Source organism: Oncorhynchus masou, unplaced genomic scaffold (assembly GCF_036934945.1).
Source record: "Oncorhynchus masou masou isolate Uvic2021 unplaced genomic scaffold, UVic_Omas_1.1 unplaced_scaffold_2819, whole genome shotgun sequence".
In the NCBI taxonomy this organism is placed as follows: Eukaryota; Metazoa; Chordata; class Actinopteri; order Salmoniformes; family Salmonidae; genus Oncorhynchus; species Oncorhynchus masou.
The window spans coordinates 20,376-48,224 of record NW_027009245.1 but is presented as its reverse complement, the minus strand read 5'-3'; the positions used below and the strand labels follow the sequence as shown (position 1 = coordinate 48,224).

General features: G+C 43.0%; 1 protein-coding gene across 1 annotated transcript in view; it reads left to right on the top strand.

Annotated features, from left to right (window-relative positions):
- Window positions 1–1,233: 1,233 nt before the first annotated feature.
- Window positions 1,234–27,849, top strand: part of LOC135533929 (mitochondrial dynamics protein MID51-like) — a 30,088-nt gene continuing 3,472 nt past the window's right edge. The window contains exons 1-6 of the mRNA XM_064961124.1: window positions 1,234–1,461; window positions 1,775–1,940; window positions 6,909–7,015; window positions 9,334–9,510; window positions 12,670–12,833; window positions 25,870–26,022. Coding sequence (XP_064817196.1) covers window positions 1,324–1,461; window positions 1,775–1,940; window positions 6,909–7,015; window positions 9,334–9,510; window positions 12,670–12,833; window positions 25,870–26,022 — 905 coding nt within the window. The 5' untranslated portion in view covers window positions 1,234–1,323. The remainder of the gene's footprint in view (window positions 1,462–1,774; window positions 1,941–6,908; window positions 7,016–9,333; window positions 9,511–12,669; window positions 12,834–25,869; window positions 26,023–27,849) is intronic.

Below are 27,849 nucleotides of genomic sequence, written 5' to 3'. Positions count from 1 at the left end.
AAAACGGATGGCACTGTGATAAACTGCATCCAGTTTGCTGAGTAGAGTGTCGGAGGCAATTTTGTAGATGACATCGCCGAAGTCGAGGATCGGTAGGATAGTCAGTTTTACTAGGGTAAGTTTGGCGGCGTGAGTGAAGGAGGCTTTGTTGCGGAATAGAAAGCCGACTCTTGATTTGATTTTCGATTGGAGATGTTTGATATGAGTCTGGAAGGAGAGTTTACAGTCTAGCCAGACACCTAGGTACTTATAGGTGTCCACATATTCAAGGTCGGAACCGTGCATGGTGGTGATGCTCGTCGGGCATGCGGGTGCAGGCAGCGCATCGGTTGAAAAGCATGCATTTGGTTTTACTAGCGTTTAAGAGCAGTTGGAGGCCACGGAAGGAGTGTTGTATGGCATTGAAGCTCGTTTGGAGGTTAGATAGCACAGTGTCCAAGGACGGGCCGGAAGTATATAGAATGGAGTCGTCTGCGTAGAGGTGGATCAGGGAATCGCCCCCAGCAAGAGCAACATCATTGATATATACAGAGAAAAGAGTCGGCCTGAGAATTGAATCCTGTGGCACCCCCATAGAGACTGCCAGAGGACCGGACAGCATGCCCTCCGATTTGACACACTGAACTCTGTCTGCAAAGTAATTGGTGAACCAGGCAAGGCAGTCATCCGAAAAACCGAGGCTACTGAGTCTGCCGATAAGAATATGGTGATTGACAGAGTCGAAAGCCTTGGCAAGGTCGATGAAGACGGCTGCACAGTACTGTCTTTTATCGATGGCGGTTATGATATCGTTTAGTTCCTTGAGTGTGGCTGAGGTGCACCTGTGACCGGCTCGGAAACCAGATTGCACAGCGGAGAAGGCAAATGGTGGCTGCTTTGAAGAATCTCAAATATATTTTGATTTGTTTAACACTTTTTTGTTTACCACATGATTCCATATGTGTTATTTCATAGTTTTGATGTCTTCACTATTATTCTACAATGTAGAAAATAGTAAAAATAAAGAAATACCCTTGAATGAGGAGGCGTGTCTAAACTTTTGACTGGTACTGTATATTTTTTTTAAATTCCAGTTGGATAAACACTCCAAACCCGACTGCTCGAAGGTGTCTGCATGGTCCTAAAGCCTCCTTTAGTATCACATTCCAATGATAAAACTGGGGGAGGGACAACAATGCCATTTCAGAATGTGGGGTGGGGGGGTTCATCTCCCCAGTGACAGTTACGCCCCTGCCTATACATATATTTATCCCTCGACAGAGACGGAAAGTCATCTCTCTCTGCTTCTTGATTCTATCAGGTGACTCTGCGGGACAAGAAGTGATGGACTTCCGGTGGGGGAGGAGCCGGGGCGAGGAGGGCATCGCCGTGGTGATAAACTTCCTGCTGGCTAATGCCCGATTGGTCCTGGGAGTGGGAGGGGCCGCGGTGCTGGGCATCGCTACGTTGGCTGTCAAGAGGGTGAGAGAGAGACTTTCATCTGACTGAAAAAATCAACTATCATCATAATTACTCATTACCGTTTTGTAGGTATTTAAGTAGATATTTATTTAAGTCAGTCACAATTTACCCACAATGCATCACAGATTTTACGCATTCAAACAGTGCCTGTGTGTGTGTGTGTGAGAGAGCGCATATGTGTGTGTCTGAACGATGGAAGTTCAGGTTTATAATGTGTCTGTAGTTGATAGAACGTGCAGGTTTATAATGTGTGTGTGTGTGTCTGTAGTTGATAGAACGTGCAGGTTTATAATGTGTGTGTGTGTGTCTGTAGTTGATAGAACGTGCGGGCCGAGCGGCGGAGGACGAGAAGGTGGAACAGAAGATGTCAGAGAGCTGGGAGGAGCTTGGCTTAGTCTCCGCCTCCCCCAAGTCCATAAGGAAGGGGCTGGAGAGTGTGGTCATGAAACACGTCGCCAAGGCAACCAAACCACAGAAAGGTACAGGACACTGATCACCACACCACTAATGATCCAGAAAGGGACAGGACACTGATCACCACACCACTAATGATCCAGAAAGGGACAGGACACTGATCACCACACCACTAATGATCCAGAAAGGGACAGGACACTGATCACCACACCACTAATGATCCAGAAAGGGACAGGACACTGATCACCACCCCACTAATGATCCAGAAAGGGACAGGACACTGATCACCACACCACTAATGATCCAGAAAGGGACAGGACACTGATCACCACACCACTAATGATCCAGAAAGGGACAGGACACTGATCACCACACCACTAATGATCCAGAAAGGGAGAGGACACTGATCACCACACCACTAATGATCCAGAAAGGGACAGGACACTGATTACCACACCACTAATGATCCAGAAAGGGACAGGACACTGATCACCACACCACTAATGATCCAGAAAGGGACAGGACACTGATCACCACACCACTAATGATCCAGAAAGGGACAGGACACTGATTACCACACCACTAATGATCCAGAAAGGGACAGGACACTGATCACCACACCACTAATGATCCAGAAAGGGACAGGACACTGATCACCACACCACTAATGATCCAGAAAGGGACAGGACACTGATCACCACACCACACCACTAATGATCCAGAAAGGGACAGGACACTGATCACCACACCACTAATGATCCACAAAGGGAGAGGACACTGATCACCACACCACACCACTAATGATCCAGAAAGGGACAGGACACTGATCACCACACCACTAATGATCCAGAAAGGGACAGGACACTGATCACCACGCCACTAATGATCCACAAAGGGACAGGACACTGATTACCACACCACTAATGATCCAGAAAGGGACAGGACACTGATCACCACACCACTAATGATCCAGAAAAGGACAGGACACTGATCACCACACCACTAATGATCCAGAAAGGGACAGGACACTGATCACCACACCACTAATGATCCAGAAAGGGACAGGACACTGATCACCACACCACTAATGATCCAGAAAGGGACAGGACACTGATCACCACACCACTAATGATCCAGAAAGGGACAGGACACTGATCACCACACCACTAATGATCCAGAAAGGGACAGGACACTGATTACCACACCACTAATGATCCAGAAAGGGACAGGACACTGATCACCACACCACTAATGATCCAGAAAGGGACAGGACACTGATCACCACACCACTAATGATCCAGAAAGGGACAGGACACTGATCACCACACCACTAATGATCCACAAAGGGACAGGACACTGATCACCACACCACTAATGATCCACAAAGGGACAGGACACTGATCACCACCCCACTAATGATCCAGAAAGGGACAGGACACTGATCACCACACCACTAATGATCCAGAAAGGGACAGGACACTGATCACCACACCACTAATGATCCAGAAAGGGACAGGACACTGATCACCACACCACTAATGATCCAGAAAGGGACAGGACACTGATCACCACACCACTAATGATCCAGAAAGGGACAGGACACTGATCACCACCCCACTAATGATCCAGAAAGGGACAGGACACTGATTACCACACCACTAATGATCCAGAAAGGGACAGGACACTGATCACCACCCCACTAATGATCCAGAAAGGGACAGGACACTGATCACCACACCACTAATGATCCAGAAAGGGACAGGACACTGATCACCACCCCACTAATGATCCAGAAAGGGACAGGACACTGATCACCACACCACTAATGATCCAGAAAGGGACAGGACACTGATCACCACACCACTAATGATCCAGAAAGGGACAGGACACTGATCACCACACCACTAATGATCAGAAAGGGACAGGACACTGATCACCACACCACTAATGATCCAGAAAGGGACAGGACACTGATCACCACACCACTAATGATCCAGAAAGGGACAGGACACTGATCACCACACCACTAATGATCCAGAAAGGGACAGGACACTGATCACCACACCACTAATGATCCAGAAAGGGACAGGACACTGATCACCACACCACTAATGATCCAGAAAGGGACAGGACACTGATCACCACACCACTAATGATCCAGAAAGGGACAGGACACTGATCACCACACCACTAATGATCCAGAAAGGGACAGGACACTGATCACCACACCACTAATGATCCAGAAAGGGACAGGACACTGATCACCACACCACTAATGATCCAGAAAGGGACAGGACACTGATCACCACACCACTAATGATCCAGAAAGGGACAGGACACTGATCACCACACCACTAATGATCCAGAAAGGGACAGGACACTGATCACCACACCACTAATGATCCAGAAAGGGACAGGACACTGATTACCACACCACTAATGATCCAGAAAGGGACAGGACACTGATCACCACACCACTAATGATCCAGAAAGGGACAGGACACTGATCACCACACCACTAATGATCCAGAAAGGGACAGGACACTGATCACCACACCACTAATGATCCAGAAAGGGACAGGACACTGATCACCACACCACTAATGATCCAGAAAGGGACAGGACACTGATCACCACCCCACTAATGATCCAGAAAGGGACAGGACACTGATCACCACACCACTAATGATCCAGAAAGGGACAGGACACTGATCACCACACCACTAATGATCCAGAAAGGGACAGGACACTGATTACCACACCACTAATGATCCAGAAAGGGACAGGACACTGATCACCACCCCACTAATGATCCAGAAAGGGACAGGACACTGATCACCACCCCACTAATGATCCAGAAAGGGACAGGACACTGATCACCACACCACTAATGATCCAGAAAGGGACAGGACACTGATCACCACACCACTAATGATCCAGAAAGGGACAGGACACTGATCACCACACCACTAATGATCCAGAAAGGGACAGGACACTGATCACCACACCACTAATGATCCAGAAAGGGACAGGACACTGATCACCACACCACTAATGATCCAGAAAGGGACAGGACACTGATCACCACACCACTAATGATCCAGAAAGGGACAGGACACTGATTACCACACCACTAATGATCCAGAAAGGGACAGGACACTGATTACCACACCACTAATGATCCAGAAAGGGACAGGACACTGATCACCACCCCACTAATGATCCAGAAAGGGACAGGACACTGATCACCACACCACTAATGATCCAGAAAGGGACAGGACACTGATCACCACACCACTAATGATCCAGAAAGGGACAGGACACTGATCACCACACCACTAATGATCCAGAAAGGGACAGGACACTGATCACCACACCACTAATGATCCAGAAAGGGACAGGACACTGATTACCACACCACTAATGATCCAGAAAAGGACAGGACACTGATCACCACACCACTAATGATCCAGAAAGGGACAGGACACTGATCACCACACCACTAATGATCCAGAAAGGGACAGGACACTGATCACCACACCACTAATGATCCAGAAAGGGACAGGACACTGATCACCACTAATGATCCAGAAAGGGACAGGACACTGATTACCACACCACTAATGATCCAGAAAGGGACAGGACACTGATCACCACACCACTAATGATCCAGAAAGGGACAGGACACTGATCACCACACCACTAATGATCCAGAAAGGGACAGGACACTGATCACCACACCACTAATGATCCAGAAAGGGACAGGACACTGATCACCACCCCACTAATGATCCAGAAAGGGACAGGACACTGATTACCACACCACTAATGATCCAGAAAGGGACAGGACACTGATTACCACACCACTAATGATCCAGAAAGGGACAGGACACTGATCACCACCCCACTAATGATCCAAAAAGGGACAGGACACTGATCACCACACCACTAATGATCCAGAAAGGGACAGGACACTGATCACCACACCACTAATGATCCAGAAAGGGACAGGACACTGATCACCACACCACTAATGATCCAGAAAGGGACAGGACACTGATCACCACACCACTAATGATCCAGAAAGGGACAGGACACTGATCACCACACCACTAATGATCCAGAAAGGGACAGGACACTGATCACCACACCACTAATGATCCAGAAAGGGACAGGACACTGATCACCACACCACTAATGATCCAGAAAGGGACAGGACACTGATCACCACACCACTAATGATCCAGAAAGGGACAGGACACTGATCACCACACCACTAATGATCCAGAAAGGGACAGGACACTGATCACCACACCACTAATGATCCAGAAAGGGACAGGACACTGATCACCACACCACTAATGATCCAGAAAGGGACAGGACACTGATCACCACCCCACTAATGATCCAGAAAGGGACAGGACACTGATCACCACACCACTAATGATCCAGAAAGGGACAGGACACTGATCACCACACCACTAATGATCCAGAAAGGGACAGGACACTGATCACCACTAATGATCCAGAAAGGGACAGGACACTGATTACCACACCACTAATGATCCAGAAAGGGACAGGACACTGATCACCACACCACTAATGATCCAGAAAGGGACAGGACACTGATCACCACACCACTAATGATCCAGAAAGGGACAGGACACTGATCACCACACCACTAATGATCCAGAAAGGGACAGGACACTGATCACCACACCACACCACTCTTTCTCGCACCATCCTCTCTCTCTTTCTCGCACCATCCTCTCTCTCTTTCTCGCACCATCCTCTCTCTCTTTCTCGCACCATCCTCTCTCTCTTTCTCGCACCATCCTCTCTCTTTCTCGCACCATCCTCTCTCTCTTTCTCGCACCATCCTCTCTCTCTTTCTCGCACCATCCTCTCTCACCCCATCCTCTCCTCTCTTCTTTCTCACCCCATCCTCTCTCTCTCTTTCTCACCCCATCCTCTCTCTCCTCTCTTTCTAGCTGACCTGTGCCAACCCCATCCTCTCTCTCCTCTCTTTCTAGCTGACCTGTGCCAGCCCCAGCAGCAGAAGTCTAGTCTGAATGAGAGGCCTGTCAAGGCATTAGAGCCCCAGAGACCCAAGAGCCTACAGCTGTCTCTCACCCTGCAGGTATAACCCTTGACCTCTAGCCAGTTTACGTTGGTGTTCCTGGTTGACTGCATTGCATCAACATGATTGTGTGCGATCTGATTGTGTGGCTCAATTGGTAGAGCGTGGTACTTGCAACGTCAAGGATCGTGGGTTCGATTCCTGCTAGAAACAACCCTACGAAATTTTTTTTTAGACATGTTACATTACAGCCTTATTCTAAAAGTTATTAAATAAAACATGTTAAGGTATATAAGGTATTTCTGTTATTTGTAAAAAAAAATCCTGAACTGTTTTTCTTTGTCGTTATGAGGTATTGTGTGTAGTTTGATGAGGGGAAACAATTTAATTCATTTTAGAGTAAGGCTGTAACGTAACAAAATGTGGAAAAAGTCAAGGGGTCTGAATTCTTTCCGAATGCCGTGTATGTTATGATGTGGTTAGCTGGTATGTTATGATGTGGTTAGCTGGTATGTTATGATGTGGTTAGCTGGTATGTTATGATGTGGTTAGCTGGTATGTTATGATGTGGTTCGCTGGTATGTTTTGATGTGGTTAGCTGGTATGTTATGATGTGGTTAGCTGGTATGTTTTGATGTGGTTAGCTGGTATGTTTTGATGTGGTTAGCTGGTATGTTATGATGTGGTTAGCTGGTATGTTATGATGTGGTTAGCTGGTATGTTATGATGTGTTTAGCTGGTATGTTATGCTGTATGTTATGATGTGGTTAGCTGGTATGTTATGATGTGGTTAGCTGGTATGTTATGCTGTGGTTAGCTGGTATGTTATGATGTGGTTAGCTATTATGTTATGATGTGGTTAGCTGGTATGTTATGATGTGGTTAGCTGGTATGTTATGATGTATGTTATGCTGTGGTTAGCTGGTATGTTATGATGTGGTTAGCTATTATGTTATGATGTGGTTAGCTGGTATGTTATGATGTGGTTAGCTGGTATGTTATGATGTGGTTAGCTGGTATGTTATGATGTATGTTATGCTGTGGTTAGCTGGTATGTTATGATGTGGTTAGCTATTATGTTATGATGTGGTTAGCTGGTATGTTATGATGTGGTTAGCTGGTGTGTTATGATGTGGTTAGCTGGTATGTTATGATGTATGTTATGCTGCGGTTAGCTGGTATGTTATAATGTGGTTAGCTGGTATGTTATGATGTGGTTAGCTGGTATGTTATAATGTGGTTAGCTGGTATGTTATGCTGCGGTTAGCTGGTATGTTATGCTGTGGTTAGCTGGTATGTTATACTGTATGTTATAATGTGGTTAGCTGGTATGTTATACTGTATGTTATGATGTGGTTAGCTGGTATGTTATACTGTATGTTGTGCTGTGGTTTGCTGGTATGTTATGCTGTATGTTATGATGTGGTTAGCTGGTATGATATGGTGTGGTTAGCTGATAGGTTATGCTGTATTTTATTATGTGGTTAGCTGGTATGTTATGCTGTATGTTATGATGTGGTTAGCTGGTATGTTATGATGTGGTTAGCTGATATGTTAAGTATCTATCCAGACTGGTTGGTCTGTATTCTGGTAGGAACATCTCTCCTGTCGGTTTTCATCCACTGGGCCATCTACAAGGCATTCCTAGTGGATCACCAACCATTTCATCCACTGGGCCATCTACAAGGCATTCCTAGTGGATCACCAACCATTTCATCAACTGGCACATCTACAAGGCATTCCTAGTGGATCACCAACCTGTCGGTTTTCATCCACTGGTCCATCTACAAGGCATTCCTAGTGGATCACCAACCATTTCATCCACTGGGCCATCTACAAGGCATTCCTAGTGGATCACCAACCATTTCATCCACTGGCCCATTGGCGGCAGGTGCGCTTGATTCAGCTGCCCTGTTGGCGGCAGGTGCGCTTGATTGAGCAGCCCTGTTGGCGGCTGTTGCGCTTGATTCAGCTGCCCTGTTGGCGGCAGGTGCGCTTGATTGAGCAGCCATGTTGGCGGCAGGTGCGCCTGATTCAGCTGCCCTGTTGGCGGCAGGTGCGCTTGATTGAGCAGCCATGTTGGCGGCAAGTGCGCTTGATTGAGCAGCCCTGTTGGTGGCAGGTGCGCTTGATTCAGCTGCCCTGTTGGCGACTGTTGCGCTTGATTCAGCTGCCCTGTTGACCAGAGGTCGTCCACAGAGCTGAGAGTCTCGCGTTAGATATCTGACCTCTAACCTCTCTCTCTCTCTCTGTAGGACCGTCTCCAGCAGTATTACTCAACCAGAGCAGCTTTAGCCCCAGAGGTCGTCCACAGAGCTGAGAGTCAAGCTCTAGATATGTGACCTCTAACCTCTCTCTCTCTCTCTCTCTCTCTGTAGGACCGTCTCCAGCAGTATTACTCAACCAGAGCAGCTTTAGCCCCAGAGGTCGTCCACAGAGCTCAGAGTCTCGCGTTAGATATCTGTATAGAGGTACAAGGATTCCTGCACAGCACAAACCCTGACATGCCTCTGGGAGAGATGTCACTGGGAGGGTCCCTGCTCGACGACCTACAGGTACCAGGCACTGAATCACACGCACTGAATAATCACACGTACTGAATCACACACACTGAATCACACATACTGAATCACACGTACTGAATCACACGTACTGAATCACACGCACTGAATCACACGCACTGAATCACACGCACTGAATCACACGTACTGAATCACACACACAATAATTGTTGAATGGACTAAGTAAGTCTTTCTGAATAAGAGTGTCTTTCTAAATGGCCGACATCTGGGTTGAACAATTCAGTGAATTCACAACGAAATGTGCAATATCAATATTACAGGAGATCTACAGTATCAATATTACAGGAGATCTACAGTATCAATATTACAGGAGATCTGCAGTATCAATATTACAGGAGATCTACAGTATCAATATTACAGGAGATCTACAGTATATTACAGTATCAATATTACAGGAGATCTACAGTATCAATATTACAGGAGATCTGCAGTATATTACAGTATCAATATTACAGGAGATCTACAGTATCAATATTACAGGAGATCTACAGTATCAATATTACAGGAGATCTACAGTATCAATATTACAGGAGATCTGCAGTATCAATATTACAGGAGATCTACAGTATCAATATTACAGGAGATCTACAGTATATTACAGTATCAATATTACAGGAGATCTACAGTATCAATATTACAGGAGATCTACAGTATCAATATTACAGGAGATCTACAGTATCAATATTACAGGAGATCTACAGTATATTACAGTATCAATATTACAGGAGATCTACAGTATCAATATTACAGGAGATCTGCAGTATCAATATTACAGGAGATCTACAGTATCAATAATACAGGAGATCTACAGTATCAATATTACAGGAGATCTGCAGTATCAATATTACAGGAGATCTACAGTATCAATATTACAGGAGATCTACAGTATCAATAATACAGGAGATCTGCAGTATCAATAATACAGGAGATCTGCAGTATCAATATTACAGGAGATCTGCAGTATCAATATTACAGGAGATCTGCAGTATCAATATTACAGGAGATCTGCAGTATCAATATTACAGGAGATCTGCAGTATCAATATTACAGGAGATCTGCAGTATCAATATTACAGGAGATCTGCAGTATCAATAATACAGGAGATCTGCAGTATCAATATTACAGGAGATCTGCAGTATCAATATTACAGGAGATCTACAGTATATCACAGTATCAATATTACAGGAGATCTACAGTATCAATATTACAGGAGATCTACAGTATATTACAGTATCAATATTACAGGAGATCTACAGTATCAATATTACAGGAGATATACAGTATCAATATTACAGGAGATCTACAGTATCAATATTACAGGAGATCTACAGTATATTACAGTATCAATATTACAGGAGATCTACAGTATCAATATTACAGGAGATCTGCAGTATATTACAGGAGATCTACAGTATCAATATTACAGGAGATCTACAGTATCAATATTACAGGAGATCTACAGTATCAATATTACAGGAGATCTACAGTATCAATATTACAGGAGATCTACAGTATCAATATTACAGGAGATCTGCAGTATCAATATTACAGGAGATCTGCAGTATCAATATTACAGGAGATCTGCAGTATCAATATTACAGGAGATCTACAGTATCAATAATACAGGAGATCTACAGTATCAATATTACAGGAGATCTACAGTATCAATATTACAGGAGATCTGCAGTATCAATATTACAGGAGATCTGCAGTATCAATAATACAGGAGATCTACAGTATCAATAATACAGGAGATCTGCAGTATCAATATTACAGGAGATCTACAGTATATTACAGTATCAATATTACAGGAGATCTGCAGTATCAATATTATGTTGTCTGTCTAGGTGGTGATGAAGCTGGTCATGTTGTCTGTCTAGGTGGTGATGAAGCTAGTCATGTTGTCTGTCTAGGTGGTGATGAAGCTGGTCGTGATGAAGCTCATCATGTTGTCTGTCTAGGTGGTGATGAAGCTAGTCATGTTGTCTGTCTAGGTGGTGATGAAGCTTGTCGTGATGAAGCTGGTCATGTTGTCTGTCTAGGTGGTGATGAAGCTAGTCATGTTGTCTGTCTAGGTGGTGATGAAGCTGGTCATGTTGTCTGTCTAGGTCGTGATGAAGCTGGTCATGTTGTCTGTCTAGGTGGTGATGAAGCTAGTCATGTTGTCTGTCTAGGTGGTGATGAAGCTTGTCGTGATGAAGCTCATCATGTTGTCTGTCTAGGTGGTGATGAAGCTGGTCATGTTGTCTGTCTAGGTGGTGATGAAGCTAGTCATGTTGTCTGTCTAGGTGGTGATGAAGCTGGTCATGTTGTCTGTCTAGGTGGTGATGAAGCTAGTCATGTCTGTCATTGTGGTGATGAAGCTGGTCGTGTTGTGTCTGTCTAGGTGGTGATGAAGCTCGTTGTTCTGGTAGTGATGAAGCTAGTTGCTCTGGTGGTGATGAAGCTCGTTGTTCTGGTGGTGATGAAGCTAGTTGTTCTGGTGGTGATGAAGCTAGTTGCTCTGGTGGTTATGAAGCTAGTTGCTCTGGTGGTGATGAAGCTAGTTGTTCTGGTGTGATGAAGCTAGTTGTTCTGGTGGTGATGAAGCTAGTTGTTCTGGTGTGATGAAGCTAGTTGCTCTGGTGGTGATGAAGCTAGTTGCTCTGGTGGTGATGAAGCTAGTTGCTCTGGTGGTGATGAAGCTAGTTGTTCTGGTGTGATGAAGCTAGTTGCTCTGGTGGTTATGAAGCTAGTTGCTCTGGTGGTGATGAAGCTAGTTGTTCTGGTGTGATGAAGCTAGTTGTTCTGGTGGTGATGAAGCTAGTTGCTCTGGTGGTGATGAAGCTAGTTGCTCTGGTGGTGATGAAGCTAGTTGTTCTGGTGTGATGAAGCTAGTTGCTCTGGTGGTGATGAAGCTAGTTGCTCTGGTGGTGATGAAGCTAGTTGTTCTGGTGGTGATGAAGCTAGTTGTTCTGGTGGTGATGAAGCTAGTTGTTCTGGTGGTGATGAAGCTAGTTGCTCTGGTGGTGATGAAGCTAGCTGTTCTGGTGGTGATGAAGCTAGTTGTTCTGGTGTGATGAAGCTAGTTGCTCTGGTGGTGATGAAGCTCGTTGTTCTGGTGGTGATGAAGCTGGTCATGTGTCTGTCTAGGTGGTGAGAGCGGACCATGCGTGCCTGCTGGTTCCCCTCCAGCTAGAACCCAGTCTGTGGAGACTGATCCCTGGGGAGGAGACTCTCCTAACACACCCTCTACACTGGATGGTCCGACGGGTCAACCTGGAGTACTTCCCGAGAGGACGCAGCTACTGGGACCGGTACACCCTTTACATACTGTCTAGGGGTATTTAAACCTGTCCTGCCTGGTCATTATCCATACTGTCTAGGGGTATTTAAACCTGTCCTGCCTGGTCATTATCCATACTGTCTAGGGGTATTTAAACCTGTCCTGCCTGGTCATTATCTATACTGTCTAGGGGTATTTAAATCTGTCCTGCCTGGTCATTATCTATACTGTCTAGGGGTATTTAAACCTGTCCTGCCTGGTCATTATCTATACTGTCTAGGGGTATTTAAACCTGTCCTGCCTGGTCATTATCCATACTGTCTAGGGGTATTTAAATCTATCCTGCCTGGTCATTATCCATACTGTCTAGGGGTATTTAAACCTGTCCTGCCTGGTCATTATCTATACTGTCTAGGGGTATTTAAACCTGTCCTGCCTGGTCATTATCCATACTGTCTAGGGGTATTTAAACCTGTCCTGCCTGGTCATTATCCATACTGTCTAGGGGTATTTAAATCTATCCTGCCTGGTCATTATCCATACTGTCTAGGGGTATTTAAATCTGTCCTGCCTGGTCATTATCCATACTGTCTAGGGGTATTTAAACCTGTCCTGCCTGGTCATTATCTATACTGTCTAGGGGTATTTAAATCTGTCCTGCCTGATCATTATCTATACTGTCTAGACCAGGGGTATTTAAATCTGTTATGTTCTACCTGATCATTATCCATACTGTCTAGGGGTATTTAAACCTGTCCTGCCTGGTCATTATCTATACTGTCTAGGTGTATTTAAATCTGTCCTGCCTGATCATTATCTATACTGTCTAGGGGTATTTAAATCTGTTATGTGCTACCTGATCATTATCCATACTGTCTAGGGGTATTTAAACCTGTCCTGCCTGGTCATTATCTATACTGTCTAGGGGTATTTAAACCTGTCCTGCCTGGTCATTATCTATACTGTCTAGGGGTATTTAAATCTGTCCTGCCTGGTCATTATCTATACTGTCTAGGGGTATTTAAATCTGTCCTGCCTGGTCATTATCCATACTGTCTAGGGGTATTTAAATCTGTTATGTTCTACCTGGTCATTATCTATACTGTCTAGGGGTATTTAAACCTGTTATGTTCTACCTGGTCATTATCTATACTGTCTAGGGGTATTTAAACCTGTCCTGCCTGGTCATTATCTATACTGTCTAGGGGTATTTAAACCTGTCCTGCCAGATCATTATCTATACTGTCTAGGGGTATTTAAACCTGTCCTGCCTGATCATTATCTATACTGTCTAGGGGTATTTAAACCTGTTATGTTCTACCTGGTCATTATCTATACTGTCTAGGGGTATTTAAACCTGTCCTGCCTGATCATTATCTATACTGTCTAGGGGTATTTAAACCTGTCCTGTCTGGTCATTATCCATACTGTCTAGGGGTATTTAAACCTGTTCTGTCCTGCCTGATCATTATCTATACTGTCTAGGGGTATTTAAACCTGTCCTGCCTGGTCATTATCCATACTGTCTAGGGGTATTTAAATCTGTCCTGCCTGGTCATTATCTATACTGTCTAGGGGTATTTAAACCTGTCCTGCCTGGTCATTATCTATACTGTCTAGGGGTATTTAAATCTGTCCTGCCTGATCATTATCTATACTGTCTAGGGGTATTTAAACCTGTCCTGCCTGGTCATTATCCATACTGTCTAGGGGTATTTAAACCTGTTATGTTCTACCTGGTCATTATCCATACTGTCTAGGGGTATTTAAACCTGTCCTGCCTGGTCATTATCCATACTGTCTAGGGGTATTTAAATCTGTCCTACCTGATCATTATCTATACTGTCTAGGGGTATTTAAATCTGTCCTGCCTGGTCATTATCTATACTGTCTAGGGGTATTTAAACCTGTCCTGCCTGGTCATTATCTATACTGTCTAGGGGTATTTAAATCTGTCCTGCCTGATCATTATCTATACTGTCTAGGGGTATTTAAATCTGTCCTGCCTGGTCATTATCTATACTGTCTAGGGGTATTTAAACCTGTCCTGCCTGGTCATTATCTATACTGTCTAGGGGTATTTAAATCTGTCCTACCTGATCATTATCTATACTGTCTAGGGGTATTTAAATCTGTCCTACCTGATCATTATCTATACTGTCTAGGGGTATTTAAATCTGTCCTGCCTGGTCATTATCTATACTGTCTAGGGGTATTTAAACCTGTCCTGCCTGGTCATTATCTATACTGTCTAGGGGTATTTAAATCTGTCCTGCCTGATCATTATCTATACTGTCTAGGGGTATTTAAACCTGTCCTGCCTGATCATTATCTATACTGTCTAGGGGTATTTAAACCTGTCCTACCTGATCATTATCTATACTGTCTAGGGGTATTTAAATCTGTCCTGCCTGGTCATTATCTATACTGTCTAGGGGTATTTAAATCTGTTATGTTCTACCTGATCATTATCTATACTGTCTAGGGGTATTTAAACCTGTCCTGCCTGATCATTATCTATACTGTCTAGGGGTATTTAAACCTGTCCTGCCTGGTCATTATCCATACTGTCTAGGGGTATTTAAACCTGTCCTGCCTGGTCATTATCCATACTGTCTAGGGGTATTTAAATCTGTCCTGCCTGATCATTATCTATACTGTCTAGGGGTATTTAAACCTGTCCTGCCTGGTCATTATCCATACTGTCTAGGGGTATTTAAATCTGTCCTACCTGGTCATTATCTATACTGTCTAGGGGTATTTAAACCTGTCCTACCTGGTCATTATCTATACTGTCTAGGGGTATTTAAACCTGTTCTACCTGATCATTATCCATACTGTCTAGGGGTATTTAAATCTGTCCTGCCTGGTCATTATCTATACTGTCTAGGGGTATTTAAATCTGTTATGTTCTACCTGATCATTATCCATACTGTCTAGGGGTATTTAAATCTGTCCTGCCTGGTCATTATCTATACTGTCTAGGGGTATTTAAACCTGTCCTGCCTGATCATTATCTATACTGTCTAGGGGTATTTAAACCTGTCCTGAATGATCATTATCTATACTGTCTAGGGGTATTTAAACCTGTCCTGCCTGGTCATTATCTATACTGTCTAGGGGTATTTAAATCTGTTATGTTCTACCTGATCATTATCCATACTGTCTAGGGGTATTTAAACCTGTCCTGCCTGGTCATTATCTATACTGTCTAGGGGTATTTAAATCTGTCCTGCCTGATCATTATCTATACTGTCTAGGGGTATTTAAACCTGTCCTGCCTGGTCATTATCTATACTGTCTAGGGGTATTTAAACCTGTCCTGCCTGGTCATTATCTATACTGTCTAGGGGTATTTAAACCTGTCCTGCCTGGTCATTATCTTTACTGTCTAGGGGTATTTAAACCTGTCCTGCCTGGTCATTATCTATACTGTCTAGGGGTATTTAAATCTGTTATGTTCTACCTGATCATTATCCATACTGTCTAGGGGTATTTAAATCTGTCCTGCCTGGTCATTATCTATACTGTCTAGGGGTATTTAAATCTGTTATGTTCTACCTGATCATTATCCATACTGTCTAGGGGTATTTAAATCTGTCCTGCCTGATCATTATCCATACTGTCTAGGGGTATTTAAACCTGTCCTGCCTGGTCATTATCTATACTGTCTAGGGGTATTTAAACCTGTCCTACCTGATCATTATCTATACTGTCTAGGGGTATTTAAATCTGTCCTGCCTGATCATTATCTATACTGTCTAGGGGTATTTAAATCTGTCCTGCCTGGTCATTATCTATACTGTCTAGGGGTATTTAAACCTGTCCTGCCTGGTCATTATCCATACTGTCTAGGGGTATTTAAATCTGTCCTGCCTGGTCATTATCTATACTGTCTAGGGGTATTTAAACCTGTCCTGCCTGATCATTATCTATACTGTCTAGGGGTATTTAAACCTGTCCTGCCTGGTCATTATCTATACTGTCTAGGGGTATTTAAATCTGTTCTGTTCTACCTGGTCATTATCTATACTGTCTAGGGGTATTTAAATCTGTTATGTTCTACCTGATCATTATCCATACTGTCTAGGGGTATTTAAATCTGTCCTGCCTGGTCATTATCTATACTGTCTAGGGGTATTTAAATCTGTTATGTTCTACCTGATCATTATCCATACTGTCTAGGGGTATTTAAATCTGTCCTGCCTGGTCATTATCTATACTGTCTAGGGGTATTTAAACCTGTCCTGCCTGATCATTATCTATACTGTCTAGGGGTATTTAAACCTGTCCTGAATGATCATTATCTATACTGTCTAGGGGTATTTAAACCTGTCCTGCCTGGTCATTATCTATACTGTCTAGGGGTATTTAAACCTGTCCTGGCTGATCATTATCTATACTGTCTAGGGGTATTTAAACCTGTTCTACCTGATCATTATCTATACTGTCTAGGGGTATTTAAACCTGTTCTACCTGATCATTATCTATACTGTCTAGGGGTATTTAAATCTGTTATGTTCTACCTGATCATTATCTATACTGTCTAGGGGTATTTAAACCTGTTCTACCTGATCATTATCTATACTGTCTAGGGGTATTTAAATCTGTTATGTTCTACCTGATCATTATCCATACTGTCTAGGGGTATTTAAATCTGTCCTGCCTGATCATTATCTATACTGTCTAGGGGTATTTAAACCTGTCCTGCCTGGTCATTATCCATACTGTCTAGGGGTATTTAAACCTGTCCTGCCTGGTCATTATCTATACTGTCTAGGGGTATTTAAACCTGTTCTACCTGATCATTATCCATACTGTCTAGGGGTATTTAAACCTGTTATGTTCTCCCTGGTCATTATCTATACTGTCTAGGGGTATTTAAATCTGTCCTGCCTGGTCATTATCTATACTGTCTAGGGGTATTTAAATCTGTTATGTTCTACCTGATCATTATCCATACTGTCTAGGGGTATTTAAACCTGTCCTGCCTGGTCATTATCTATACTGTCTAGGGGTATTTAAACCTGTTCTACCTGGTCATTATCTATACTGTCTAGGGGTATTTAAATCTGTCCTGCCTGATCATTATCTATACTGTCTAGGGGTATTTAAACCTGTCCTGCCTGGTCATTATCCATACTGTCTAGGGGTATTTAAACCTGTTATGTTCTACCTGGTCATTATCCATACTGTCTAGGGGTATTTAAACCTGTCCTGCCTGGTCATTATCCATACTGTCTAGGGGTATTTAAACCTGTTCTACCTGGTCATTATCTATACTGTCTAGGGGTATTTAAACCTGTTCTACCTGATCATTATCCATACTGTCTAGGGGTATTTAAATCTGTCCTGCCTGGTCATTATCTATACTGTCTAGGGGTATTTAAATCTGTTATGTTCTACCTGATCATTATCCATACTGTCTAGGGGTATTTAAACCTGTCCTGCCTGGTCATTATCTATACTGTCTAGGGGTATTTAAACCTGTCCTGCCTGGTCATTATCTATACTGTCTAGGGGTATTTAAATCTGTCCTGCCTGATCATTATCTATACTGTCTAGGGGTATTTAAACCTGTCCTGCCTGGTCATTATCTATACTGTCTAGGGGTATTTAAACCTGTCCTGCCTGGTCATTATCTATACTGTCTAGGGGTATTTAAACCTGTCCTGCCTGGTCATTATCTTTACTGTCTAGGGGTATTTAAACCTGTCCTGCCTGGTCATTATCTATACTGTCTAGGGGTATTTAAATCTGTTATGTTCTACCTGATCATTATCCATACTGTCTAGGGGTATTTAAATCTGTCCTGCCTGGTCATTATCTATACTGTCTAGGGGTATTTAAATCTGTTATGTTCTACCTGATCATTATCCATACTGTCTAGGGGTATTTAAATCTGTCCTGCCTGATCATTATCCATACTGTCTAGGGGTATTTAAACCTGTCCTGCCTGGTCATTATCTATACTGTCTAGGGGTATTTAAACCTGTCCTACCTGATCATTATCTATACTGTCTAGGGGTATTTAAATCTGTCCTGCCTGATCATTATCTATACTGTCTAGGGGTATTTAAATCTGTCCTGCCTGGTCATTATCTATACTGTCTAGGGGTATTTAAACCTGTCCTGCCTGGTCATTATCCATACTGTCTAGGGGTATTTAAATCTGTCCTGCCTGGTCATTATCTATACTGTCTAGGGGTATTTAAACCTGTCCTGCCTGATCATTATCTATACTGTCTAGGGGTATTTAAACCTGTCCTGCCTGGTCATTATCTATACTGTCTAGGGGTATTTAAATCTGTTCTGTTCTACCTGGTCATTATCTATACTGTCTAGGGGTATTTAAATCTGTTATGTTCTACCTGATCATTATCCATACTGTCTAGGGGTATTTAAATCTGTCCTGCCTGGTCATTATCTATACTGTCTAGGGGTATTTAAATCTGTTATGTTCTACCTGATCATTATCCATACTGTCTAGGGGTATTTAAACCTGTCCTGCCTGGTCATTATCCATACTGTCTAGGGGTATTTAAATCTGTCCTGCCTGGTCATTATCTATACTGTCTAGGGGTATTTAAACCTGTCCTGCCTGATCATTATCTATACTGTCTAGGGGTATTTAAACCTGTCCTGAATGATCATTATCTATACTGTCTAGGGGTATTTAAACCTGTCCTGCCTGGTCATTATCTATACTGTCTAGGGGTATTTAAACCTGTCCTGGCTGATCATTATCTATACTGTCTAGGGGTATTTAAACCTGTTCTACCTGATCATTATCTATACTGTCTAGGGGTATTTAAACCTGTTCTACCTGATCATTATCTATACTGTCTAGGGGTATTTAAATCTGTTATGTTCTACCTGATCATTATCTATACTGTCTAGGGGTATTTAAACCTGTTCTACCTGATCATTATCTATACTGTCTAGGGGTATTTAAATCTGTTATGTTCTACCTGATCATTATCCATACTGTCTAGGGGTATTTAAATCTGTCCTGCCTGATCATTATCTATACTGTCTAGGGGTATTTAAACCTGTCCTGCCTGGTCATTATCTATACTGTCTAGGGGTATTTAAACCTGTTCTACCTGATCATTATCCATACTGTCTAGGGGTATTTAAACCTGTTATGTTCTCCCTGGTCATTATCTATACTGTCTAGGGGTATTTAAATCTGTCCTGCCTGGTCATTATCTATACTGTCTAGGGGTATTTAAATCTGTTATGTTCTACCTGATCATTATCCATACTGTCTAGGGGTATTTAAACCTGTCCTGCCTGGTCATTATCTATACTGTCTAGGGGTATTTAAACCTGTTCTACCTGGTCATTATCTATACTGTCTAGGGGTATTTAAATCTGTCCTGCCTGATCATTATCTATACTGTCTAGGGGTATTTAAACCTGTCCTGCCTGGTCATTATCCATACTGTCTAGGGGTATTTAAACCTGTTATGTTCTACCTGGTCATTATCCATACTGTCTAGGGGTATTTAAACCTGTCCTGCCTGGTCATTATCCATACTGTCTAGGGGTATTTAAATCTGTCCTACCTGATCATTATCTATACTGTCTAGGGGTATTTAAATCTGTCCTGCCTGGTCATTATCTATACTGTCTAGGGGTATTTAAACCTGTCCTGCCTGGTCATTATCTATACTGTCTAGGGGTATTTAAATCTGTCCTGCCTGATCATTATCTATACTGTCTAGGGGTATTTAAACCTGTCCTACCTGATCATTATCTATACTGTCTAGGGGTATTTAAATCTGTTCTGTTCTACCTGGTCATTATCTATACTGTCTAGGGGTATTTAAATCTGTCCTGCCTGATCATTATCCATACTGTCTAGGGGTATTTAAATCTGTCCTGCCTGGTCATTATCTATACTGTCTAGGGGTATTTAAACCTGTCCTGCCTGGTCATTATCTATACTGTCTAGGGGTATTTAAATCTGTCCTGCCTGGTCATTATCTATACTGTCTAGGGGTATTTAAACCTGTCCTACCTGATCATTATCTATACTGTCTAGGGGTATGTAAACCTGTCCTGGCTGATCATTATCTATACTGTCTAGGGGTATGTAAACCTGTCCTGGCTGATCATTATCTATACTGTCTAGGGGTATTTAAACCTGTCCTGGCTGATCATTATCTATACTGTCTAGGGGTATTTAAACCTGTTATGTTCTACCTGGTCATTATCTATACTGTCTAGGGGTATTTAAACCTGTTATGTTCTACCTGGTCATTATCTATACTGTCTAGGGGTATTTAAACCTGTTCTACCTGATCATTATCCATACTGTCTAGGGGTATTTAAACCTGTTATGTTCTACCTGATCATTATCTATACTGTCTAGGGGTATTTAAACCTGTCCTGCCTGGTCATTATCTATACTGTCTAGGGGTATTTAAATCTGTCCTGCCTGGTCATTATCTATACTGTCTAGGGGTATTTAAACCTGTCCTGCCTGATCATTATCTATACTGTCTAGGGGTATTTAAACCTGTCCTGCCTGATCATTATCTATACTGTCTAGGGGTATTTAAATCTGTCCTGCCTGGTCATTATCTATACTGTCTAGGGGTATTTAAACCTGTCCTGCCTGGTCATTATCTATACTGTCTAGGGGTATTTAAACCTGTCCTGCCTGATCATTATCTATACTGTCTAGGGGTATTTAAACCTGTTCTACCTGGTCATTATCTATACTGTCTAGGGGTATTTAAACCTGTTATGTTCTACCTGGTCATTATCTATACTGTCTAGGGGTATTTAAACCTGTCCTGCCTGATCATTATCTATACTGTCTAGGGGTATTTAAACCTGTCCTGCCTGGTCATTATCTATACTGTCTAGGGGTATTTAAACCTGTCCTGCCTGGTCATTATCTATACTGTCTAGGGGTATTTAAACCTGTCCTACCTGATCATTATCTATACTGTCTAGGGGTATTTAAATCTGTCCTGCCTGGTCATTATCTATACTGTCTAGGGGTATTTAAATCTGTTCTGTTCTACCTGGTCATTATCTATACTGTCTAGGGGTATTTAAACCTGTCCTGCCTGATCATTATCCATACTGTCTAGGGGTATTTAAACCTGTCCTGCCTGGTCATTATCTATACTGTCTAGGGGTATTTAAATCTGTCCTGCCTGGTCATTATCTATACTGTCTAGGGGTATTTAAACCTGTTATGTTCTACCTGATCATTATCTATACTGTCTAGGGGTATTTAAACCTGTTCTACCTGGTCATTATCTATACTGTCTAGGGGTATTTAAACCTGTTCTACCTGATCATTATCCATACTGTCTAGGGGTATTTAAATCTGTCCTGCCTGGTCATTATCTATACTGTCTAGGGGTATTTAAATCTGTTATGTTCTACCTGATCATTATCTATACTGTCTAGGGGTATTTAAACCTGTCCTACCTGATCATTATCTATACTGTCTAGGGGTATTTAAACCTGTCCTACCTGGTCATTATCTATACTGTCTAGGGGTATTTAAATCTGTCCTGCCTGGTCATTATCCATACTGTCTAGGGGTATTTAAACCTGTCCTGCCTGGTCATTATCTATACTGTCTAGGGGTATTTAAACCTGTCCTGCCTGATCATTATCTATACTGTCTAGGGGTATTTAAACCTGTCCTGCCTGGTCATTATCTATACTGTCTAGGGGTATTTAAACCTGTCCTGCCTGGTCATTATCTATACTGTCTAGGGGTATTTAAACCTGTCCTGCCTGGTCATTATCTTTACTGTCTATGGGTATTTAAACCTGTCCTGCCTGGTCATTATCTATACTGTCTAGGGGTATTTAAATCTGTTATGTTCTACCTGATCATTATCCATACTGTCTAGGGGTATTTAAATCTGTCCTGCCTGATCATTATCTATACTGTCTAGGGGTATTTAAATCTGTTATGTTCTACCTGATCATTATCTATACTGTCTAGGGGTATTTAAACCTGTCCTGCCTGGTCATTATCTATACTGTCTAGGGGTATTTAAATCTGTTATGTTCTACCTGATCATTATCTATACTGTCTAGGGGTATTTAAATCTGTCCTGCCTGGTCATTATCTATACTGTCTAGGGGTATTTAAACCTGTCCTGCCTGATCATTATCTATACTGTCTAGGGGTATTTAAATCTGTTATGTTCTACCTGATCATTATCTATACTGTCTAGGGGTATTTAAACCTGTCCTACCTGATCATTATCTATACTGTCTAGGGGTATTTAAACCTGTCCTACCTGGTCATTATCTATACTGTCTAGGGGTATTTAAATCTGTCCTGCCTGGTCATTATCCATACTGTCTAGGGGTATTTAAACCTGTCCTGCCTGGTCATTATCTATACTGTCTAGGGGTATTTAAACCTGTCCTGCCTGGTCATTATCTATACTGTCTAGGGGTATTTAAACCTGTCCTGCCTGGTCATTATCTATACTGTCTAGGGGTATTTAAATCTGTCCTGCCTGATCATTATCTATACTGTCTAGGGGTATTTAAACCTGTCCTGCCTGGTCATTATCTATACTGTCTAGGGGTATTTAAATCTGTTCTGTTCTACCTGGTCATTATCCATACTGTCTAGGGGTATTTAAATCTGTTCTACCTGGTCATTATCTATACTGTCTAGGGGTATTTAAATCTGTCCTGCCTGATCATTATCTATACTGTCTAGGGGTATTTAAACCTGTCCTGCCTGGTCATTATCTATACTGTCTAGGGGTATTTAAACCTGTTATGTTCTACCTGATCATTATCTATACTGTCTAGGGGTATTTAAACCTGTTATGTTCTACCTGATCATTATCTATACTGTCTAGGGGTATTTAAACCTGTCCTGCCTGGTCATTATCTATACTGTCTAGGGGTATTTAAACCTGTCCTGCCAGATCATTATCTATACTGTCTAGGGGTATTTAAACCTGTCCTGCCTGATCATTATCTATACTGTCTAGGGGTATTTAAATCTGTTATGTTCTACCTGGTCATTATCTATACTGTCTAGGGGTATTTAAACCTGTCCTGCCTGATCATTATCCATACTGTCTAGGGGTATTTAAATCTGTTCTGTTCTACCTGATCATTATCTATACTGTCTAGGGGTATTTAAACCTGTCCTGTCTGGTCATTATCCATACTGTCTAGGGGTATTTAAACCTGTTCTACCTGGTCATTATCTATACTGTCTCTGTCTCTCTAGACCTCGTGCCCTGATCATTATCTATACTGTCTAGACCAGGTCTCTGTCTCTCTAGACCTCGTGTCCTGGTCATTATCCATACTGTCTAGACCAGGTCTCTGTCTCTCTAGACCTCGTGTCCTGATCATTATCCATACTGTCCAGACCAGGTCTCTGTCTCTCTAGACCTCGTGCCCTGATCATTATCTATACTGTCTAGACCAGGTCTCTGTCTCTCTAGACCTCGTGTCCTGATCATTATCCATACTGTCTAGACCAGGTCTCTGTCTCTCTAGACCTCGTGTCCTGATCATTATCCATACTGTCTAGACCAGGTCTCTGTCTCTCTAGACCTCGTGTCCTGGTCATTATCCATACTGTCCAGACCAGGTCTCTGTCTCTCTAGACCTCGTGTCCTGATCATTATCCATACTGTCTAGACCAGGTCTCTGTCTCTCTAGACCTCGTGTCCTGGTCATTATCCATACTGTCCAGACCAGGTCTCTGTCTCTCTAGACCTCGTGTCCTGGTCATTATCCATACTGTCTAGACCAGGTCTCTGTCTCTCTAGACCTCGTGTCCTGATCATTATCCATACTGTCCAGACCAGGTCTCTGTCTCTCTAGACCTCGTGCCCTGATCATTATCCATACTGTCTAGACCAGGTCTCTGTCTCTCTAGACCTCGTGTCCTGATCATTATCCATACTGTCTAGACCAGGTCTCTGTCTCTCTAGACCTCGTGCCCTGATCATTATCCATACTGTCTAGACCAGGTCTCTGTCTCTCTAGACCTCGTGTCCTGGTCATTATCCATACTGTCTAGACCAGGTCTCTGTCTCTCTAGACCTCGTGTCCTGATCATTATCCATACTGTCTAGACCAGGTCTCTGTCTCTCTAGACCTCGTGCCCTGATCATTATCCATACTGTCTAGACCAGGTCTCTGTCTCTCTAGACCTCGTGCCCTGATCATTATCAATACTGTCTAGACCAGGTCTCTGTCTCTCTAGACCTCGTGCCCTGATCATTATCAATACTGTCTAGACCAGGTCTCTGTCTCTCTAGACATCGTGTCCTGATCATTATCCATACTGTCTAGACCAGGTCTCTGTCTCTAGACCTCGTGTCCTGATCATTATCCATACTGTCTAGACCAGGTCTCTGTCTCTCTAGACCTCGTGTCCTGATCATTATCCATACTGTCTAGACCAGGTCTCTGTCTCTCTAGACCTCGTGTCCTGATCATTATCCATACTGTCTAGACCAGGTCTCTGTCTCTCTAGACCTCGTGCCCTGATCATTATCTATACTGTCTCTGTCTCTCTAGACCTCGTGTCCTGATCATTATCCATACTGTCTAGACCAGGTCTCTGTCTCTCTAGACCTCGTGTCCTGATCATTATCCATACTGTCTAGACCAGGTCTCTGTCTCTCTAGACCTCGTGTCCTGATCATTATCCATACTGTCTAGACCAGGTCTCTGTCTCTCTAGACCTCGTGTCCTGATCATTATCCATACTGTCCAGACCAGGTCTCTGTCTCTCTAGACCTCGTGTCCTGATCATTATCCATACTGTCTAGACCAGGTCTCTGTCTCTCTAGACCTCGTGTCCTGATCATTATCCATACTGTCTAGACCAGGTCTCTGTCTCTCTAGACCTCGTGCCCTGATCATTATCCATACTGTCCAGACCAGGTCTCTGTCTGTCTAGACCTCGTGTCCCTGGGAATGATGGGGGAAAAAGCAGTGGAACTGGCCTGGAGGTCCAGATTTGAATTTTGAGGGATCTCTAGATTTCTGGCCCAGCAATTAATTGTCTGTGTTTGTCTCTCCTCTCCTAGGTTCCTAGTAGGAGGGTATCTGTCCTGCCGGGCGCTGGTGAGAATGCTCAGTAAGGCTGTGATGGAAACCATGAACTGGCCGTCTCTCTCCTCCACTCTGGACTGTCTGGTCAGGCCTGTCCTCGGGGGAGATGAACTGAAACTAGAGATACGGTAACACACACACACACACACTCACACACACACACACACACACACACACACACACACACACACACACACACACTCTCTCTCGTCAGCAGACGATCTTATCCAGAAAGACTAACAGTCAGCCAGAGATATCTCGGTGGGACAGCCCACTCATAGTCACATGTTTCCTCAGTAAACAAGTTGTCAGTAGCAATGTTCTCTCATTATTTTCAACACTGAACAAATTTCAGGTCTGCTGAGCGCAAACTTGACCACTTTGAAAAATTATGTGCAACTTCCGGTGCATTTACATTTACATTTACATTTAAGTCATTTAGCATTTACTGTAAACACTGAGGCTGTACCCACTAAGTTACAGTTTTACTGTGAACACTGAGGCTGTACCCACTAAGTTACAGTTTTACTGTGAACACTGAGGCTGTACCTGCTTTAAGTTACAGTTTTACTGTGAACACTGAGGCTGTACCTGCTTTAAGTTAGTTTTACTGTGAACACTTGAGGCTGTACCCACTAAGTTACAGGTTTACTGTGAACACTTGAGGCTGTACCCACTAAGTTACAGTTTTACTGTGAACACTGAGGCTGTACCCACTAAGTTACAGTTTTACTGTGAACACTGAGGCTGTACCCACTAAGTTACAGTTTTACTGTGAACACTGAGGCTCTACCTGCTTTAAGTTACAGTTTTACTGTGAACACTGAGGCTGTACCCACTAAGTTACAGTTTTACTGTGAACACTGAGGCTGTACCCACTAAGTTACAGTTTTACTGTGAACACTGAGGCTGTACCTGCTTTAAGTTACAGGTTTACTGTGAACACTGAGGCTGTACCCACTAAGTTACAGTTTTACTGTGAACACTGAGGCTGTACCCACTAAGTTACAGTTTTACTGTGAACACTGAGGCTGTACCTGCTTTAAGTTACAGTTTTACTGTGAACACTGAGGCTGTACCCACTAAGTTACAGTTTTACTGTGAACACTGAGGCTGTACCCACTAAGTTACAGTTTTACTGTGAACACTGAGGCTGTACCTGCTTTAAGTTACAGGTTTACTGTGAACACTGAGGCTGTACCTGCTTTAAGTTACAGGTTTACTGTGAACACTGAGGCTGTACCCGCTTTCAGTTACAGGTTTACTGTGAACACTGAGGCTGTACCCACTAAGTTACAGGTTTACTGTGAACACTGAGGCTGTACCCACTAAGTTACAGGTTTACTGTGAACACTGAGGCTGTACCTGCTTTAAGTTACAGGTTTACTGTGAACACTGAGGCTGTACCCACTAAGTTACAGTTTTACTGTGAACACTGAGGCTGTACCTGCTTTAAGTTACAGTTTTACTGTGAACACTGAGGCTGTACCTGCTTTAAGTTACAGTTTTACTGTGAACACTGAGGCTGTAACTGCTTTAAGTTACAGGTTTACTGTGAACACTGAGGCTGTACCTGCTTTAAGTTAGTCTTAAGTGGCCAAGTAGGCTACTGTGGCTATTTGATCATAATCTAGGCCTACCAGAGTAGCCTACCATCAAAAACAACATGCATCCTGTAATATTTTAACACGGAAATAGCTGTTACATCATTCAGCCTACAGTAGCAGCCAATGTGCGGTGTTCAATGTCTACATTCCATGAGACTTATGAAGAAAAACATGCAGGGCTTCACATGAACCTGTTTATCCACTTGTCCTTCAGACAAGGAGGGGACTGAACTTTACCATAGGGTTAAAGGTCAGGGTTAATGTGTATCTCTGTCTCTCTCCAGACCTGAGGGTTAAAGGTCAGGGTTAATGTGTATATCTGTCTCTCTCCAGACCTGAGGGTTAAAG